This window comes from Ostrea edulis, chromosome 2 (assembly GCF_947568905.1).
Source record: "Ostrea edulis chromosome 2, xbOstEdul1.1, whole genome shotgun sequence".
Classification (NCBI taxonomy): Eukaryota; Metazoa; Mollusca; class Bivalvia; order Ostreida; family Ostreidae; genus Ostrea; species Ostrea edulis.
The window spans coordinates 53,823,336-53,844,664 of record NC_079165.1 but is presented as its reverse complement, the minus strand read 5'-3'; the positions used below and the strand labels follow the sequence as shown (position 1 = coordinate 53,844,664).

The 21,329-nt window shown below is 35.8% G+C and overlaps 1 protein-coding gene across 2 annotated transcripts in view; it reads right to left on the bottom strand.

Moving 5' to 3' along the window:
- Nucleotides 1-8,904, bottom strand: part of LOC125679296 (uncharacterized) — an 87,048-nt gene extending 78,144 nt beyond the window's left edge. For both annotated transcript variants that reach the window (XM_048918408.2, XM_056154440.1), the window contains exons 1-3: nt 8,493-8,904; nt 7,969-8,201; nt 7,645-7,748 (exon numbers count right to left, since the gene is read on the bottom strand). In XM_048918408.2, coding sequence (XP_048774365.1) covers nt 7,645-7,748; nt 7,969-8,201; nt 8,493-8,560 — 405 coding nt within the window. In that variant the 5' untranslated portion in view covers nt 8,561-8,904. The remainder of the gene's footprint in view (nt 1-7,644; nt 7,749-7,968; nt 8,202-8,492) is intronic.
- Between the last annotated feature and the right edge of the window lie 12,425 nt (nt 8,905-21,329).

Below are 21,329 nucleotides of genomic sequence, written 5' to 3'. Positions count from 1 at the left end.
CTCAGATGAAACACAGGTAGTCATTGGACAAAATAACTCTAAGTTTGTGGAGAAAATCGTCTGAGAAGAGGAAACCTTACCGTCTGAACCAACGCAAAACGCCCGTGAGAGTAAGTTGTATGTTTTAGGGGTGTATTACCTATTATGGTATTGGTGTTCGTGTACCTGTTGATAGAAATCTAAACTCAGCAAGGTATATTGAATTGCTGGATAATCACTTATGGCCCGTTGTTAGCAAAATTTTTGGAAATCGGCAATTTATTTTTCAAGACGATAATTCCACCCCCACTTCTCTAGACAGACCAATACTTGGAAATAAGAAAACGGTATTCCAAAATTCAACTGGCCTGCACAGTCCCCGGACCTTAATGTCATTGAAAATGTCTGGCGTTGTATCAAAATCAAACTGTCCCGTGAGTTTGATGATATTAAAAATCGGGATGACCTAATGGCTGCAGTGACAAAAATTTGGAATGACCTCTCTCAAACATATATCCGTAGCTTCCATGCTTCAATATCTTCAAGACTACGACAAGTTATTATTCAGAAAGACTTTGCAACAAAATACTAGAAAAAAATGGTAAATAAATAATGTTTATTTCATTGAAAGTTGGTTTTTTCCATGCAGCTGTTATTTACATTGTGATGACGTCAGCCATGTTTGTTGCAATACTTTTGGCCACTCAGTGTAGATTGATATGGCCAAATGCAAGTAAGTCAATAGTAGTAACATCCAAGCGTTGAATGCGTAAAGGGTTTTTCTTTAACCCAGGAGACAAACAAGATATAATCCCCATACCATGAAAGGTGTTATTTCCATCAATGGTGTTGAGGTTATGGTCTACATTATCTGCTACAAACTGTAGACAATGTGATTCGTCTTGAGGACAGGACTCTTGCTTTGATGAAATGACAGCAGATGATTCGAATTTCTTGACTTCGGAGTATGATGAACAAAACCCCATGCTGTTTAGTGTATCTATTAGAAATCTGGATCCAAACATATGATGCAGTTGCACTGCAAGTCCAATTTGAAGAGGTTCTATCACTAGTTTTGGTCTTGTGTGATAGCTTGTCCAATTGAATCAACTTTGGCAGATGAGACATTCTCAGAAGTTATGGTTTTTAGAAATGATGATAAACTGACCCTCTTTTGACAGAATATCCTGAACACTTGGATAGAATGCTTTATCTACCAGCATGTTTCGTATATCATTCTTGATATGTGTTGCCGCTGTTTTTATCAGAAACCTTTTATTCTCTTTGTCGGACTTTAGAACTTCTGATTCCTTATAGAAATTATGCAATATGCTTGTGGCATTCTGACGAAATGCAACTACATTTTCTTTGCCGTTTAATTAAATTATAATGGACATACCGTAATGCACCCTCAATTTGATTTTCAAGTGTTGATGGGAATACGAGGGCTGTTCGATATGTAATGTGTATTGTACATATCTCAAAAGCATTCGACTCAAATAATGAAATGAACATTACATCCATTCAAAGTATTCTTCGCGGTTTGAAATACATAATTTCAATCTCTGAAAAGTGACACAGTACGTTGATTTAGGTAGACCTCTGAGGCACTGACTGATGGCTGAGTCAAGGGCTTGTCGGGACTTGTAACAAAAATCAGATAAGAACTTTTTAAGTTTTGAAAAAAGGAAAAAGTTGCATGGGACTAGATCTGGAGAGTATGGTGGATGTGGCAAGATGGTAACCTTCTCCGACTTCAAAAATTGCTTCACAAGCTCAGATGTATGTGATGGAGCATTATGATAAAGTAGACGAACATGCCTAAATCCTGACACAGGGCGTCCTTTATGATAATATCTCTCCTGACACAGGGCGTCCTTTATGATAATATCTCTCCTGACACAGGGCGTCCTTTATGATAATATCTCTCCTGACACAGGGCGTCCTTTATGATAATATCTCTCCTGACACAGGGCGTCCTTTATGATAATATCTCTCCTGACACAGGGCGTCCTTTATGATAATATCTCTCCTGACACAGTGCGTCCTTTATGATAATATCTCTTGAGCTTTTTTAGTATAACATCTCGGTAATACCGACCTGCATACGGCTGGGTATCATTTGGAAAATTTCAATACGATACGTATTGCAATACAGAGAGACAATATGCAATACGTATTGACAATACAATATAAGTACATTTACACTTAATTTTGAGTATTAAAATGATTAAATAATAACAAAAATAAAGCTTCACCTATCCTTTTTGTTTTATTTGCATATAGTGTTAGCTTGAATTAATCTATCATAAAAGACAATTGTGCATGAAATTATTATCTATTTGCTTTTATCAATATTGTTAACATATTTTTCTCTTCATGAAAACAAGGGCATCCACATTCTCTGGCTTTCAACAAACCCTAATTGCTGATACAATATCTCCCACTCTAAGTCTAAGGCAGCAGAGGAAATCATTTTCAGGATGAATATTCACAAATGAATTATAACTTCATTTATTTGTTTCTATATTTCTTCATACAAAAATTGCGACTGCAGATCACGTTCGACTCTGATTACTACATACATCATTCATCGATAGATTTCTCGCCATTTTTCTGACAGTTAGCTTTATGAAGTTATCGCAAATGTGTTGTTAAATTACTTGTACCACCAGAGCTTACGACCTCTGTTCCACAAACGTTACACTTTGGTTTTTTCAAGCTACAAATATGTAATATTTGAAAACTGAGACCACGGTATCGTCACCACACACACACTTTCGACACATGTTTGCGTTGTATGCAGTCATGGAGCGAATGACATTTAGATAGTTCGTTGGTATATTTTCAATTTATTTGTTAACTCCTTCATGAAATCTCACTGTTAGATACGTTAATAACCACTCTTAATATATTAAACGATACGGGACTCGCTGTATCGGTTATCATATAGCTCAAAAATACTGATGTATAGCGATAATCGATATATTGATCCATCCCTAGACCTGTAACACTTTTGCCCTTTGGCACCAGAATTTGTACATTTATTCCATCACATGAGAAGAATATGCAATAAAGAAACTTCTTTGTGCTTATGGTTCTTTTGGCAACTACAGGCCTTCTACCATGTATAGTTAGCCATATTTTACTTCCAATTTTTCTTACTGCTTCGAAATAGTGAACCCATGTTTCATCACTAGTAAAAAGTTTGAAAATTGTCTTTGATTGAATTTGGGAAACATTTTGAGCAATTGCTTAGCAGTTTGTACTCGTACCCGTTTTTGGTCATCTGTCAATATATGCGGTATCCGGATATCTGGCAGAAATCTTTCGTACTTTCAAATTACGCTTCAAAATGAAATTCACCCACGATAGAGATATGCCAACAACTTTGGCAATATCACGAATCATGTATCTGCCATCACTTTCAATTATTTCCCTGACTTTTGAGACATTTGCCTTGCCTGTTAGTCACAGGTCGGCCAGATTTTGCTGCATCTTTGACGGACTCTGTGCCAGTCAGAAATTTCTTTCTCCACCTATGAACTGTCTCATAAGATACATTATCAGACCCATAAACTTCCCCCAATTCAGTAAAAATCTGCATTACCGAATGACTTGAGTTTTGTGCGAACTTTTATATAAGCTATAACTTCTTCAATATTCTCAGCCCGTTTCCCAACCATTTTTACAACAGTGGTCAACAACTGGCTCTTTTGAAATGACTATAAGTTTAAAACTATGTGGTATTGCATAGAGCTATTCAAGAGTATCATCATCCACGAAATCTTGCAAAGCGTGGTACAATACACATATATCAAACAGCCCTCGTATACCTCTCACGTGGTCAACTAGATCTTTGATTGTTGTCTGTTTGTCGTCAATTTCTTCCAAGTATTTTGTCACTTGTAAGAAAAGTTTGTGGCTGGTATTTGGCTGACCTCATGAATAAGATGCATTTTCTTTGCATGTTGAAAACACCTCTGGCACTTATCTCCCTGATCAAAAATTACTACTGCAGGTACTATGATAAATGGCATCAGCCACATGAAGGTCCCTAGCAAATTCTATCCTATCTTTAACTTCGACTGCCCATTCATCGTTTCTATCCTTGCAAATCTGTTCCAAAGTTGATTGAACTGTGTCGTTTGAACCAAGTGTACACCATGTTTTCTTTCGTTTTGCATTATCATGAGCTGGTTTTCCGCAAAACAGACAATCTTCTTGGAAATTAAATTGCTTTTCTGATCTAAGTAATTTGGATGGAATAGGGGATTACCAGTGATATTGATTTTCTTTACAAACTTTTTATAACTATGGGATTGACATAAGTACGTTGGTATTCCTCATGAACGACCTGTCCAGCCCTAGTAGATATAGAACCACCTGTTTCAGAGCTTGCATTGTTAATTCCAATGCTTCCCCTTTCCCATAATTCAATTGTTTTCCCTGTACCTAGATCTTTGTTGCAGGAAACACACAAATCCATTTCTATATTCATTTAATTCAGCAGATAAAACTTTGCCCTTTTTTGATTCTGTGCTTTGATTTTTTTAATTATATTGTGAATTGCTGAATATTATTTTAAAAAATTATTTCATCCTTTGATACACAAGAAATCATAAATTTTTGACTAAAAAATTCTAAATCGAAACAGGATTTTAAAAATTGCCTTGAAATTTGTTGCACTTCATTTACCTCCTGTGGGACACAACACCGATATTTTCGCATAAGTCATTAAAATACATGACCTTACGTGCCCTATCAAGGACCAATGGGAATCGCCCTAAGTATTCTGAAACTCTAAGCGTCAGCAGTAATGGCGGCGCCCATGAAAGTGTGCGTGTTTTGTTGTTCCACTACCATTAAAGATTGGGGTTTGGGCTCTGTCGTCAAAAACTTCACTTGAACAGTACAGTACTATGCTCTAGAGTACCTCAACTTTCACACAAACAGCAAAAATATCGGCGTTGTGTCCCACGGGAGGTAAAAGAAGTGCAACCGATCGTGGGTTTCGGACGATGGGAGAGGTCATCATTGAAGGTGAAGGGGTGCAAAATTAAGGGCTATGTAAGCATCGGTGCTTATAGCCTTTGAACAGGGAAGGATTTTTATCGTGCCACAACTACTGTGACACATATGGGGCCTTTTGCGGTCTCATCCAAAGGACAATCCCATTTAGTCGCCTCTTACAACAAGCAAGGGGTACTGAGGACCTATTCTAACTCGGATCCCAATGGTACTGCAAGGAGATGGGGGACGCACCAGGGATTTTTTAGGGTCTGTAGAGGGTCGAAATTTGGCCCCATTCCCAATGCTAAAGAGCAGGTGTTTTTCCCAAAATGATGCCTAAAAATTCCCAAATGATGGATGTGTTCATGAGAATATGCCATGAGGGGTCATCCAACCTTGGTGCCACTCTGTTGCAAAACATTTTTGACAGTTTTTTCTCTGCCCAAGACCGGAAATTAAAGCTTGTTTAAGCCACATTGATAATAAGATATCAAACGGTTAACTTTTTGCTTGTTTTTTTATTTATTTGTATGAAACAAATTTCCCAATTTCAATAAAATATCGTTATTTTTCCCAAACTTGAAGGCCCTAGCCCCTGGATTCAAGGGATAAAAATATCTCTGCCCACCAAACGCAGTCTTTCCAAAGCTTCAACAGTTCTTTTAGAATGCTGAAAACAGCTGAAAATCAATGTTCATAATATTTGTAAGGTTTTCCTCGATATTTCTTGCATCTTCAACGATTAGTTTTCAATGCGCTAATTTATGATTTATACAATTTTGAATCTCATTTTTAAAGGAAGCTTTCACATAACTTTTGTCTTTTCTAGTCCAGTGGTTGTTGAGAAGATTTTAAAAAGATGCCACCATATTTTCACTATTTCGGACCTGTTTACTCCTGTCATTGTTTCTCGGTATTTGTGATTAGATTTGGCATTTGCCAGTAAAAGTTTCTTTTACAGTGTTTTTACATTAATAAATGAAGAACATGCAACTACTTGTAACCTTATTAAAAAAACATATGAATATATAACCGAGATTGCATCTTTCTGCAATGAAAATTTTGAATAAATATAAATAACAAAATAAATGTCAATAGAACATGCCACATGAAGAAATTTCTTATCTCATGAATTAGTTGTTCAGTTATTAATTTTTAATCATGTGGGCGATAATTTCACAAACATGTACTTTCGCTCTCGTTATTCCCATTTGTAAGAAATCCTAAGCTCACATTACAAAAAAATTTGTTCATACTTCTATTCTACTTGCGAAGCTATTCCCAAAGTTTGTGTACTTCTGTTTCAATATGACATTACAGTAATTTCTGCAAACATGAGAGCAAGAGAAACATATCACAAATACTACAACGGACATATGTAGATGTACTTCCTTTCGTAGATGGACCGAGGAAATTCCCAAAGATCTGGGAGTAAGTGGTCTTACATCGCCTTCTATCGCAGGGTTTTCGACATTTCTAAATCACTTGTCAATGACCTTGGTTACGGTCACAGAAATGTTTTACTACTCACATTTTTGAGCGATTGATCAAGCATCAATAGGAAAGAAATAATAACACAAAACTGTAACTGCTAAAATGCAAATGGACGGATTTCCGCATATTCTGCACATGAAAATGTGAGACGTATTTTGGACTCGAAATCCATACAAAATACAGCTGACATTTCTTACTTATCTTCCCCTTGAAAAGGGTGTGGCCTTTCATTTGAACAATTGGAATTCGCTTTATCAAATGATGCTTTATGGCAACTTTGGTTGAAATATGCCCTGTGGTTCCAGTGAAGAATGTGGTTCCAGAAAAGAATATAACCGCTGCGGTGGTCTAGAGGTAGAGCGTTTGCCCCCCCCCCCCCCCCCCCCCCCATATACGGAAGGTCAGGGTTCGAATCCCTGCTGCATTGACAGTTCCATCGCCAAACACTCAGCATCAGGTGTGAATGTCACAGGTCCTAGGTGATTACCTTTAAAAATGATGTTCCGTGTCACAGTAGGTGTGGCACACTAAAGAACTCTCACTGCTCAATGGCTGAAGCGTCAAGCATAGGCCTAAATTTGAAGCCCTTCACCGGTATTTGTGACGTCTCAATACAAGTGAAAAATTCTCGAGAGGGACGTTAAACAAAATAAAATCATTTAATCCAGAGAAGAATATATGAAAATGTGAAAAGTTTAAGATGACAACAACAGACGAGACAAATTTCAATCAGAAGAGCTCACTCTCTCGAGTCTTCAGTTCAGGTGAGCTAAAACATTAGGAGTGAGCATACTGTTTATTCTTGAAAATCATAAATTCTGCCATATATATTTACATTTCCATTGTTTTCCCTTTGATATCGTTACCAATTGCAGTGATTGCCATTTCATCATGAATGTGTTGCAGTTGTGAGCTATGCACGATCTTGATAAATATAGTACATCTATTTTTAACAACTGGGAATTCTGATAGAAATATTGATAAATTTAAAATATGTGAGGGTATGAACGGTGATACTTCACACCGGCATACTTTTCATGAAACGCTAACACACTTCATGAAGTATGCCGATGTAACGCATTGCAGTTTGTACTCTCATGAATTTTCAAAAATGAGATTTACTTCTTACATAAATAACAGTTTTTAAAAATACCAAACCTCAAATAAGGCCTCAAAAAAAGCATCTTTGTCTTCAGAGCTCCACAACTCCCACTGTCTTTTTGTTTTGATTTCTGGCGTATTAGACTTAATCTCTTTTTGAACTGAAAAACATATACAATGATGCTTTAACTTTTACTCAATAAAGAAATAGGCATTTTGAGTCTATATGCATATTCTAGTTGCGCCTAGTTAGCATATATTGAAATTCTGCCATATATCTATTTCTTAAGAACAGTTGTTTACAATATTTTTCATACAATGTAAACACTTCCTTCAAAAGGCTTGGCCTTTATACAAAAGTCTGCTATTATCTAGATAAACCTTGTTTCTTCACGGGGGACTCGGGGGGACTTAGGTCCCTCTTGGGCTTCTTCACGATCCTCGACCGGGTACAAGCGCCGACGCGCGCCTCCCCGTTGTCTCGATGGCCACTCGATTTGACGTTTGAAGATTTCGAGTTCGATGCTTTTTCATGCTGAATGCCTGTGTCCTCCCTCTTCCCAAATGTTTTAGAGCCTTTCTCACTTGCTATTCCGGTGCTGTCAACACCAATGCTGCAACAGAACAAGTATTTGTAAGTCGTAGAACGACAGAAACATCACAACACAATTCAAGATGGCTGACTCTTATCGATACACACAGGCCTAATAACTTGTTTAATTTCTCAATATTTACATTGATTTCACTCCAACATTTTACATTATTTAACCTATTGAAATAAAAACGCACACATTTGGGAAGTTTACATTCATATGAATTAAACAAACCCTATTTCTTTCCTTTATAATGTAGCAAAAATATACAAAATGGCGGTGGAATGTTTTCTGTTGCCCAAATTTACTTACCTATTAAGCTTAATATCACGATCACTTCCATCTCCATGTCCAGAATTTCTTCTTCTTTTAAGAGGCATAGATATGCAAACAATGTTTACATTATCAACTGCTTAAACTACCCAAAATCCTCCTCCAAAACATGCACTTCCCAGCAAAGCGGTTTTGCGCTCCATACACAAACAGTCGAACTTCTGCACGTTAGCCTAGCGCTCTTTTCATTGCGAATCGCAGGTTGTCAGAGAAGTTATTCTTTATCAACTTTAAATTGTAAAATATTAAATGGTTGGGATTTTTTAAAAATTAGTATCACGAATAAATCACACGTTTTGATAGTAGAGGCAAATCGCAGCGACTTTATTTATTTTTTGAGTCATGTGACTTTCATACCATCCAGTAAAATCAACCAGGTCGTGTAGCATTTGTAAATAAAAAACAATATATATATATATATATATATAGATAGATAGATAGATAGATAGATAGATAGATAGATACATACATACATACATACATATGTACATACATACATACATACATATATTGTTTTAGGCCTATTATGAAATATTTAAGGGACTGGTTTACGGTTGGGTTTTTTTTGGGGGGTGGGGGGGGTTGTTGTTGGGGGGGGGGGAGTTAATTTTTTTTTTATTATTTATTTGGGAAAAAATACATTATTCATATTTAGCTTTAACTTCACAAGACTTAATTCTATGATTAATTATAAGCATCCTGATTTTGCACAGACACAAATTTAATTTTTTTATTATTTAAAAATGGCACATTTTACCTTAATTAAGAATACTTAAAATGTATGTCTCTATCATGTTAACTTAGATCAATAACCATAGATTTTCAAAGAATTGTAAACAATGACATATAGGCCTACCTAAATCTTTGTATAGAAGAGAATATAATACTCTATATTCAGAGTCCAAAATAAACAAACATGAGATTATTACAACAATGAAGAAAAGAGATGCCCGAAACGATGGAATATGCATATTAATTAATTAATCAATAACAATAACTGACAAGATATACTCAAGAACACATAATTCTTTTACAAATGTTATACATACAATTATATATACTATACCATGTTATTGTTAATAAATCTGCCCACAAGATCTAGCTATCTTGTAAATTTCCAGAAAGTACCTTGAGACATTCGACTTGATTTAAACAGACATTTACTTTCAGAAATTGTAAATTTCCATGTATGTAAATTTAATTAAAAAGTACTTTAATTTATTATACCATTCTATACAGATACACTAACTAGTTTAATTTATATGGGAAACTGCATTTTAACTTGAAAACAAGATAAGAAATTTGGTATGAGTATGAGTTAGCATAACAATTTTTCATTGATAATGACATGAATTTACAATTTTTAAACAACAAAAATCATATTTAAAAATTGAATCGTGATTGCAATATTTCCATCCTCGGCCAGTAATATTTTACAGTATATATAAACTTCTTTAAATTGCAGAGATGGGCCTGATTATTTTTTTTTTTTTTAACCACGATGAGCACTGTCAATGATTTAATGTTCACGACAAATAAGTGTTTGCAGAATTGTCTAATATTATATTGAAATATTTTCGAAAGAGAGATCATATTATATGTTAATAAATGAGCAAAGAATATTAGGAGAGATCCTTGGAATAACATACATACATTCACTGTGGACCATCGTGACTTTGGTGAAAAGATCGAGTAACGCAGCTAGGACTACAGATTCTCAAGAGGACGGAACAACCGTGGTGAGAATTACACGCACCTATATAGGCCTACCCCACGGAACCTTAGTCTGTACATCGAACACATAAAATCAAACACTCGTGCTCAGTGTTGTGTGCTGACCTCTTTAGTTAGAAAACGTCGCATTAATAAGCATTATACCTGAATCAATTTATGTTCTGATCAGTAATAATAAGAGATAAATGTCTATTGATATTGTTTTAATCTATAGGACTAAGGAGAATACTGATCAAAATTTGAAGTAACGGTTACGAGTAGATGTACTACAACGCACATGGTGGAAAAAAAACAATCTTACATTCGGGTGGCAAGAAAAAGAAATCAAAATTATGGCTGAATCGCCCCAAAATACTCAGCAACGATTTTGTAAAGTTGAAATTAAACCATCGACAAAAGACCTGGAACGATTTGTTAAAACATTCAGCCTAGACAGAGTCGATTTGGAAACAAAGCTGACTTTACATAGATATTACTTTTGAGATACATAGCCGAGGTGGTATAGTGGCCGTCTCACTGAAGTTTTAGACAAGCCCAGATTGCATATCTGTGGTTCAAACACCAACTTTTCCTACCTATTATTTTTTTCTTATGAATTATTTGACTTCCCATAATTATTTGTCTTTGGCATTTTATGCTAAGTTTTACTCATAGCATGCAGTCTTAATGACGGTCACAAGAAATTTAGATTCCAACATGCAGCTAGTGAATAAATGCAACCAGGTATGGAGTTGTTTATGTAAACGACACGTTATAATTAAGTTAAAGAGAATAATTTCAACAATGGTTAACAAGTTACTTTATTTTCTCCCTCAGTGCCCTCGTTTTTTATTTATTTGATAATAAAACAAAACAGAAAAAGTGAATAGGTTGGTTGCGTTCGTTACAAGGTCGCAAACATTAAATCGACAAAGCTGAAAAATCACTAATGAAAGCATATGAATTCAAAAATGGGCTGGGTGGGAGGGAAGGCTAAAAAGCGACCTTTGTTTCTTGTAACAAACTTCGCACTGCCCGAAAACTGACCATACTAAGTGAAATTTTAAGCGCTCGTGCATGAGCTCGAAAACCCGCGAAATGTAACGAAAAATGACGAAAAAGAAATAAATTGAAGAGATCATGACAAAAGCCAAATATGCAACCAGTGTAGACTGTCTTAAAGGCACAGTGAACTACAGTTCAGTACAAAAACAAAAGCAAATCAAGTGCCCATTTGTATTTGCTGGGAAATGTAACAGCAAATGTGCTTTCTGTAACTGTAAAACCGGCCTCAGAGTTGTACAAAAGAGGCAAGGCCTGATGCCTTTATTATATTCGGTATATTAGTAGCAGTAGGCTGTAAATGCTGTTAAAAACATTTGTTGGGGGAAAACTAAACAGTTACATTCTGACGTCATATTAGCTGCAATTTTTCTTCTTCTTTCAAACCAAGCAGAAACAAACCGTTTGAATTTTTAAGCTATGATCGAGGAGGCTTGTCTGGAATTTAAAAACGTTCATGGTACCTTCTAAACAATCTAATCATTTTAATCACGGGATTGTCCATGAAGTATACCGCAGTGACGGCGACATTTTTCTAGAAACTTTACGGGTAATAGCGAGCGAAGCTCGCGTCGCGAAGCTACGCGACGAGCTCGCTCTACCCTCAATCAGTCCAGTCACTAATTGTGTGATAAAAATGGCCAATTCTTGTTGTCAAAAATATTTTGACATAACAGAGATCAAAATATTTTTTCAGAGAGCTACAGTTCTGCAGCTACACTCAACCGCGATAGTGATCAAAAAGGAGATAACGTAGATTACAAATCGTCAATATTTCACAATCTTTGTAATGTAACTTGAATTAAAATATCACATTTTAAAATTTGTTTTCTTTCTTTGAATTTTTAAAACAGCAGATTCAACTACTGTAGCAAGCTGGCAGCATTATCTTAATTTTTTGTTTCATTTTTATAAGCCTACGTGTAGTTCCTTGTGTAGTGCAAGGGAAGTTCATAAGGAAGATATATATAAATACCATCACCTAATATTCATATTTATTTTTTAATAAATAATAGCAAGTAAGCATACATTACATTGAAATCGATAATCAGCAAACGGACGATTTTACTTGTTTCTATTTATATTCTTTATTCAGACAATGACAACAAATACGTAGCATATAAAATAATGGCATTATATGTTTGTCACATTGATACGTACTAGTATCACAGATGTTATTGTATTAAATTTATCAGAATTTGTATCACTTATGGTACTGAATTTTATGACACCTTATTACAACAAGCGTTCAAATACACAACATATTTAATAAAAACTGTAACGTACGAAATTAATAAAATGAAAAGAACATCAAAGCATCAAATCTGATGTCATAAGTTTCTGAGAACATTTTTGATGCATGATGTTGTGTTTGATATTCACTTCTGTGTTTTGTGAATGTCCTTCTATGGTCTATACCCATCTATGAAAGAAAGAAAACAATAATGAAGCTGTGAGATCTTTGAAATAGACGATGTGATATCTATGTAATCTACGTTGTGAAATGTTGTAATCTACGTTATCAAATTTAAACAGGCTTTGCTTTCCTAGATTTGCAAAGTTTTTCACAAATATTCAAATAATAGTGTCAAACAAATCATAACCCTCATAGAAAGTGAACTAACATTTGCGAATTTACGTTCAAATGATTCAAACACCCCAAATCTTTTCCGCTGTAAACTATTTTTTGTAATCTACGTTATCGACCAATCACACTGAATATATTCAAACGATCTATAGAAAACTCACACAAGACATCTTAAAAACTTACAGACAAATAGTGATTTGATGTTTTTAAAGTTAAGTGTTATTATCAAGATATAGACATGTTCTTTTCCCTTGGACACATCTTGTTTTCATCAATAACTCATATGTGCTGTTTTGTACGAAATTCAATGTCGTGTGGAAATCGATAGAAATGATGAAATACATTATCATATTTACATGAAAATTGTTCCTGATACATTTTATTTCAGGTAATATGTTATAGCTGATGCTAATTCATTACTTACTGTATTCTTTGCTTGGTTGTCAATATGTTTATTAGGTGACCTTTATTCAAAAAATGCTTGTTGGTTCTCTTTTTTTCTATTCGGAAATTCAGTAAGTATAGTATAATATCAAGACTAAACCAGTCTAAAAGATCCGGCAGAGTGCTCTGATTTGTTTTACTACCACCATTTAGCCCAAAAAGATGGAAATTACAAAACACACGGAACGTAGATTACATCACGTAGATTACATATGAGCATTTTCTTCAGAGAATTCTTATTTTCTTTCATCGATATGTTATATTATTCATATTTTTTTTTCAAAATGGTTTTGTTGCTGAGCGATCACGTAGATTACATTCTTATCTGTACGCTCGAAAATCCGACCGTTAAGAAGAATTATCTTCAATATGTGTTTTATAGTTATAAAATATGGGTTTGATTTGTGTAATTTAAATAATTTTATGTTAAAGTACGATTTTAATCCTTTAAGAATGAACATTTTATCCCAAACCATCTCGATTGAAATGTTGGGAACGTAGATTACATCGTCCTTGGAGACATATGTTCATCAGTAATCGTAAATGCCTTAAAAACAATTCTGCATTTAATTCAGAATAAAAGCCGGTCATTTCCTCAAACTATTTGTATCAAAAATTTTATATTCAAGTGAAGTTAAGTGGTTATGCAGATGGCTTTATATGGTACCCTAAAATGCGACATGGCGAAATCCATGAAATCTTGTCTTTCCCGTGGTTGTCGTTAATAAATTTATAAAACAAAGTGGACCACAGTTACAATTTTAATTACAACATGGGAAAGTTTGATGAAAAAATGCAATTTCTATGAGTATTCTGCTTTTATCTACATGTTCAAGGCAAGGAGACAGGTTAATCAGTAAAGTGTCCACATTATAGGAGAATAGGTGGTATACACTCATCTTCGCGGTATACACGTTTTAATGATTTTTAATATAAAATCCTGGGAGAAAATTCATGCCATGAGTATTTTGCAAATAGATATTGTTTAAATTGAACCTGATCAAAGCATGAACATTACAATGTCAAGAAATTCCTTGCAAAATCTCCGGTATAGAAAAACCGTTATAAATCAGTGACCGCAATTAAGAGATAAGCGACGGCTACTATTAATCAGCATGTAATATGGTCCTATTGAAGCCAATGAATTCAGACCGGACGGGATTTCTTGGCATGGATTTCTTAACACAATATTTATGGAGGGTAATCGTGTTCAAAAATCCAAGCATGTAAACTTGTTAATCGATACATGCAACCGTGTTAATTTCTCAGTTTCAACTATGTATGTTTGTAACTCAGGGGGGGGGGTGTAAGTTATGTTTCTCAGAAATGTATACCTCGGTGTTGTACTCTTCATTTGTGTCATCGTTTGATTTCTGATTTTACATTTCTCTTTATAAAAATGCATCATTGTTTCTTAAATTATACGTCGTCATCCCTACAGTATTTCCGTTTGTAGACTTAGTATTTACATAGCTGTACCTTACAACATCGCATCTTACACCTTACAAGTCAACAAATGTCAAGTTTACATGTTTGTCGAATTTCGATATGACCATATATGGAAAGACAACGGAAATCCACGATTATTACCGAGAAACGAAAGAATTCCCCATTTGTAGGACTAAGCTATTGCGCATGCGCCAAAATTAACAACGGATTTGCATCTCGAAGTTTTTATATCAAAAGACAAATCGACATGTGTCACAGTCTCAAGTTCTCGACGTTACACATTACACACAGAAAATGATCTATAAGGTTACGAAGAATGGATTTACACCAACGCCTAATAATAAACATATACTTTTTTGATGTGCATGTGCACAGACATGTAACGTTTATGTATGGATAAAACTATCCAACATGCTAGTACACATATTTTGCACCGGTTAAGATAGCTCATTACACTAAAATTTTATTTAATGGCTTGTTAAAACACCTCGTATGAAGAGTGATTTCACCATCGAAAGAGTGAAACAAGCTCTCAATTATTTTATATGATTTTTAGTGATTCGTCCCTGAATGATAAAACAAAAATGTTTTCCTTGCAAATAAAGGATTCTAGAGTTAAAATTTCGCTGTGATTTGGTGCATGATATGGATATCTAATCAAACATGCCTAAAAGATTCAGATATATACGTTCTTTTTTAGAATAAAATATTTATGAAAATTGAAAACGTTATTTGTTAATACATGTATACAATTATGGGCTGTTTATAGCAGGAAGACATCGGAAATTATCCCATCTTAGTAGGGGTATCACCCGAGGGCGCCTATGCATACATGCATGTGTATGTAATATCAAAAGTGCAGAGGTCATGTGGTACTGCACGTCACAGGGCCAGTCAAAAGGCTGAAAGAATGATGTGGTAGAAAGAGTTTTTTCCATAATCAATGAAGGGCATCCCGTCTCTGTTAAAGTGTTCCTCTTTATCAATTTTGTGGGAGATAAAGTCTCAAAGAAGTTGTTTGAGTGGATGATCACATTTGGTATCCCTGATTTCGTCCATCTTATACCCAGGCACGTTAAAATTGATTTTCCATTATTTTTACGTGCAAGGTTATTTTCACATAGAAAGTAAGGTATATTGGATGACCCCCCCCCCCCCCCCCCAACTGCATGTACATTGTAATGAATTGAAGGACTAAGCCCCTCCCCCTCCCTTAGGCTGTTAGTTTGGAATAGACAACATATTTTATGGAGTTCTTGGGGGGGGGGGGGGGGGGGTTCCCCCTTTTTTTTGCTAGATTGTCAAGAATTTTAGACGACTTCTCCTCTGCCCCCAATCCCACCCCCTTTTCAGAAAAGCCACGTCATGTGGCCGATACTCGTTGTCATTCTTTGTGCAACAAAACTTAAGTTGAGTTAAATTTCTGACTACTATTTCCTTACATATTGCTACATATTATAATGAAAAAATATATACGTGTTTTAATTTATTTTAGCCCTAGATATGATTGAAGAAAAAATAGCCTACCAAACTAACATGTAATTTCAGTCCAGTTGTACCTCGTAAAATTCGTTATGTAATTAGATATGTATTTCAGATCTAATAGATATGACTTTATTATGATTAATGTTTTGAATTTTAAAAAATACGTTAACATGTATTCCGGAAATATATTGTTCATTGGTGACGTTTCACCCAAGTACGTACAATTTAACGAGAATACCGCTTGTGTTCTGCCCGTGTAGCACATTGATTTTCTTTCGGTTCTCGGTAGAAATCGTGGATTTCCGTTGTCTTTCCATATATGGTCATATCGAAATTCGACAAACATGTTAACTTGACATTTGTTGACTTGTAAGGTGTAAGATGTGATGTTGTAAGGTACAGCTATGTAAATACAAAGTCTACCAACGGAAATACTGTAGGGATGACCGCGTATAACTTAAGAAACAATGATGCATTTTTATAAAGAGAAATGTAAAATCAGAAATCAAACGATGACACAAATGAAGAGTACAACACTGAGGTATACATTTCTGAGAAACATAACGTACACTCCCTGAGTTGCAAACATACATAGTTGAAACAGAAATTAACACAGTTGCATGTTTCAATTAACAAGTTTACATGCTTGGATTTTTTAACACGATTACCCTCCATACTTTATTACCCTCCAAAAACATACTAGCCTACACAACTTCTTTCTTTGTGAATTCTAAAATGTCACCGTGTATCACACGTCATAATGTGTGCGACATAACAAATCCCCCCTTGCGACCAAACATAAACATACTGTCAATACTGTGCGCTTTCTTGGAGGCGATACATTCTAAAAGGAATGCAAATGGAAAATCAAAGGATGGTGTATGGAAACGTCTTCAGTTCTATGGCTGACGACAGTGCTTTGAAGAATGACTTCGTACCTCATGAACAGGTTAAGGATACCATATCAAAGATTGAAGTTTTAATAGCTGATAATGCAAATGTTAATTCATTTTTGCCGTCGTGGGCTGATGAGGACTCTTTTGTGCAATTACACAAACCGAAGAAATTGGAAAGGAATATCTTTGAGAAAAGCATGGAGACTGAAAAGGCAGTGTTTAACGCAGCAACCATTGACAGCGGACGGACTATACTGAGTGAGGAGGCCGAGAACGGACAAATCACACATTCTGTTCCCGAGATCAGTAGCGAAGAACTTGATATCAAAACAGAGGATGTTGCAGCATACATCCTGAGTATTATAGAAAATGCATGTACAATAGTTCGCCAAGATATAACAGTCCAGAAACTAGATCAGGATGACGTCAGGGTTATAGTAGAAACAAAAAATGTTCACACTTCAGATGCGAGCCAGGACAACGAATGTCTACAAAAACATGCCAAACTAATGAAACCTGTGAAATTACAAGAGTCAAAACAGAAAACCAAGTCATCCACAGGTAGACTAGACAAATCCGGGGAGCCTACTGCATTAGAATCAGAGAAAACATGCAAGTTCATTCCTCCAAAGCTGTTTTTATCAAGCGTAGAAAGCTTTAAACTTGCACCAGATACCCAAAGCATAGAAGAGGAGACCAAGTCCTTTACAGTTGAGGTTTATCTGCACCACGGGACTTTCTCCTGCGGACAGTCTGATTAAAACCAGCCCCCCTTCTCCTATCGACGATAGGAGAAGGGGGCTGGTTTTAATCAGACTGTCCTGCAGAAGAACCTCGTGTGGTGAGACCACGGAGAACATGGAGAAAGCGCATTCTGAGATTTTTTGGAATTAAAAGATAGACTTTCTGAAAACTTATGAAGATAAGAAACGTAATTTTAAAGGATTTGTTGGTACTTTGCAAATGTATATTATAATATATGCATGTTATTGGTGTTCAAATATAGATTAAATTTGTTTTCAAACTGTTACACCTCTTGTTTGTTCTGGTCAACGTTACTTGTTACACACTTCTGTATAATGGGCATCTGAGTAGCAAGTGGCCATATATATCTTTTCCATTCAAATGTTTTATCGACAGTGCACTATCTAAGTCATGATTTAAAATACATTTTAGGTTTCTGGGGGTCACTTATTTTGAGGTATCGTCATTGGAATATGGTGTATTGTGAAAAAATAGCTTGTCAATTTCCCCTTCGTATTTATTGTATTTTCAGGTGAAGTATAATGCTTGATTATTGATGTGCATATGTAGGCAAATCTATGTTTATGCACATACTTGAAAAAATTAATAACTTTACATACATAGCTGAAACTGAGAAATAACACGGTTACATACTTGGATTAACTAGCCTACATGCTTGCCGGTCATGATTTTTGTGTATTCAACTAAAACACTCAAATAACCCCATACCGGCTTATTTGGTCATTTTTGAAAATTATATTTGCACATCAAATCTTTCCACAGCCTTGGCGTAAAAATGCATAATGGCAAAAATTTACAAATTGTGACCTCCTCCCCCCCCCCCCCCCCCCCCCCCCCCCCCCCCCCCCCTTGCACCTGATCTCTAAGGAAGGATATCATAACATATTTGGAATAAATCGTTAGAGTTGTAATTTATCACCTGTTAAAACAACATGCTACGCAGAATTTTCGAAAGTATTTACCCGCAAACAAGACTACCCTCAAATCCACATATGTTTTTCACATGTGTGTAACACAGGCACTTGTTTCATACATGAGACCCCCCTCCTTAATAAAGTGGTATTATTAAGGACGGGGGGACTAATGTATGAAACAAGTGCCTGTGGTGTGTAAACAGCCTGAGTGCACCTCAGGAAGTAGCCTCAGCTACCAGCATCAAATACATGTAGTTCCTTTGTATACAACTGATTATTTCTGAAAATTACACAAAATTTCCCAATCAGGGGTACAAATATTAAGAGAAAAGAAGAAGAGGAAATGAGAAGAATCGCGCAGGGGAAAAAACATTCTTTTAAATATATGGAACTACAATTGAAGTTCATTTTGATTGGACCGGTGTGATAGCGTTACACATTAGACGATCGATCCCAATTCCGGCTTATTTTGTAGAATATTTGTAATATTATGTGTACCCGACAAGGTAGGATGGCAATAGATACAGGCCCGTAGGAAGCAATTTCACTTGGGGGGGTTGGGGGTTGGGGGGGGGGGGGCACCACACCAAAGTAATTTACGACAAAAAAGTTATATCGACAAAACCATTAGTAAAAAGATAACTGCATAAATATGTGCAAGCATTGAAGTGTACGTCATGTACATAAATTTAATTATGTACATAGAATCTAATTAGTTTCCCAGAAAACCTTTAATTTTAAGTTTTGTTTGGGGGTTTTTTTTGGAGGGAAGGGTTTAAAATCTTTTTTTGTTTTTGTTTATATCTTTATCATTTTGTTATCAATCATTTCTGAGTCATAAGGTATTTAGTACTCAGTAAACTTTCCAAAAATCGCCAGTCTGTGTTCACTATCACTTACGAACTCCTCAACTATTTTTTCTGGATTCAGTTCATCAGTCTCATTTTTATGAACATGCAATAATAGCAAATTGTTTGTTCGTATTTGGCTCATTGTTGATCTCAGTGATGTTTTCAATCTTTTCAAGGCGCTGAATGAGCGCTCACTGGTAGCGTTAGTTGCAGGAAGTACCAAAATTAGTTTGAGAATTTTGAGGATCTCGGCAAACAGACTTTTTTCATAGATACAGATACAGGCCCATAGGAAGCAATTTCACTTAGGAGGAGGGGGGGGGGGGGAGGGGGGGAGGGGGAGGGGCACCACACCAAAGTAATTTACGACAAAAAAGTTATATCGACAAAACCATTAGTAAAAAGATTACTGCATGTTTGACCTGTGCAAGCCTTAATTACGAGGTTTTCAAGATTAACATAAGCTTTGTAACCTGGCTGGTCAAATCTAGATTTTATGCCAGCTAAAAGCAGATCTAATTCCTCGTAGAAATCTTTCCTATACATATCTGCACACGATGAAAAAGTATGTGCTGCTGTCCCATCATCAGGTCTACGAGGAATTTTGCGTTTTCTAGGAAGAACAGGATCATCGATGTTCATTTGTTTTGCTTTTTCAACAACTTCCTCGTAAAACTGAATGAAGATTGTCTCATCTCGGAGACTTTGCAAAACACTCATTGTCGTTGATGCCATTTTTTTTACCATCACTCGCCGAGAGATTTGGAGCCTGCAGAGTCCTTGCCAAATTATCACTATAACGTAAAAGTTTTTCACTCAGTAAACACCCAAAGAAGAAATCAAACCTGCACATATAAGCAGCCACTCCCATAATTCTGTTTCTCATTTCTACCTCACGCACGTATTGGAGGCTTTCATCCCAAACATTTCTTAGAATTTCATAGTTTGACAAAATGCTCAAAAATGTGTCGGCTTTTACTGTCCATCTTGTGGGACACAAAACCCTTATTCCCGCTGACGTTTTCTCTAGATTTTGGGCACTTCTTAATGTATTGAAAATCATCTCCCTTCTTGGAGATTCTTTAATCAACTTTGTTATATCCTTTGCAATGTCCAGGGTGTCTCTAAGCAACTTACATCCCTTAATAGAATCACTGCAAGCTAGGTTAAGAGCATGACCATTACAGTGTATGTAAAGGGCTCTGGACTCAAGTGCATGAATTTGTGTTGCAACACCTGTCTTTGAACCAGCCATGTCATAACACTGGCCTCGTACTTTGTTGATAGGCAGATCAAACCTCAAAAGGGCATCTTTAATTGCTAGGGTTATTGAATTAGCCCCAATGTCAGAAAGACAGTGCATCCCTAATAAATCTTCATGAGCGGTAAAATTTTGATCAACCCATCGAATGCATAAAACAAGTTGCTCTTTGTTGGAAATATCTCGTGTTTCGTCTGCCATTATTGAAAAGAATTCAGACGATTTGATGAAAGCAACAATTTGTCGCAAAACCTGCAACCCCATCACCTGCAAAATTTCATTTTGTATAGCTGGAGCAACATACTTATTTGTCTTGCGTTGTAGCCATTCCTGAAGCTGGGGATCGCATTTAGCCTCTAGCATGAGAAGTTGATTAAAGTTCGAGTTT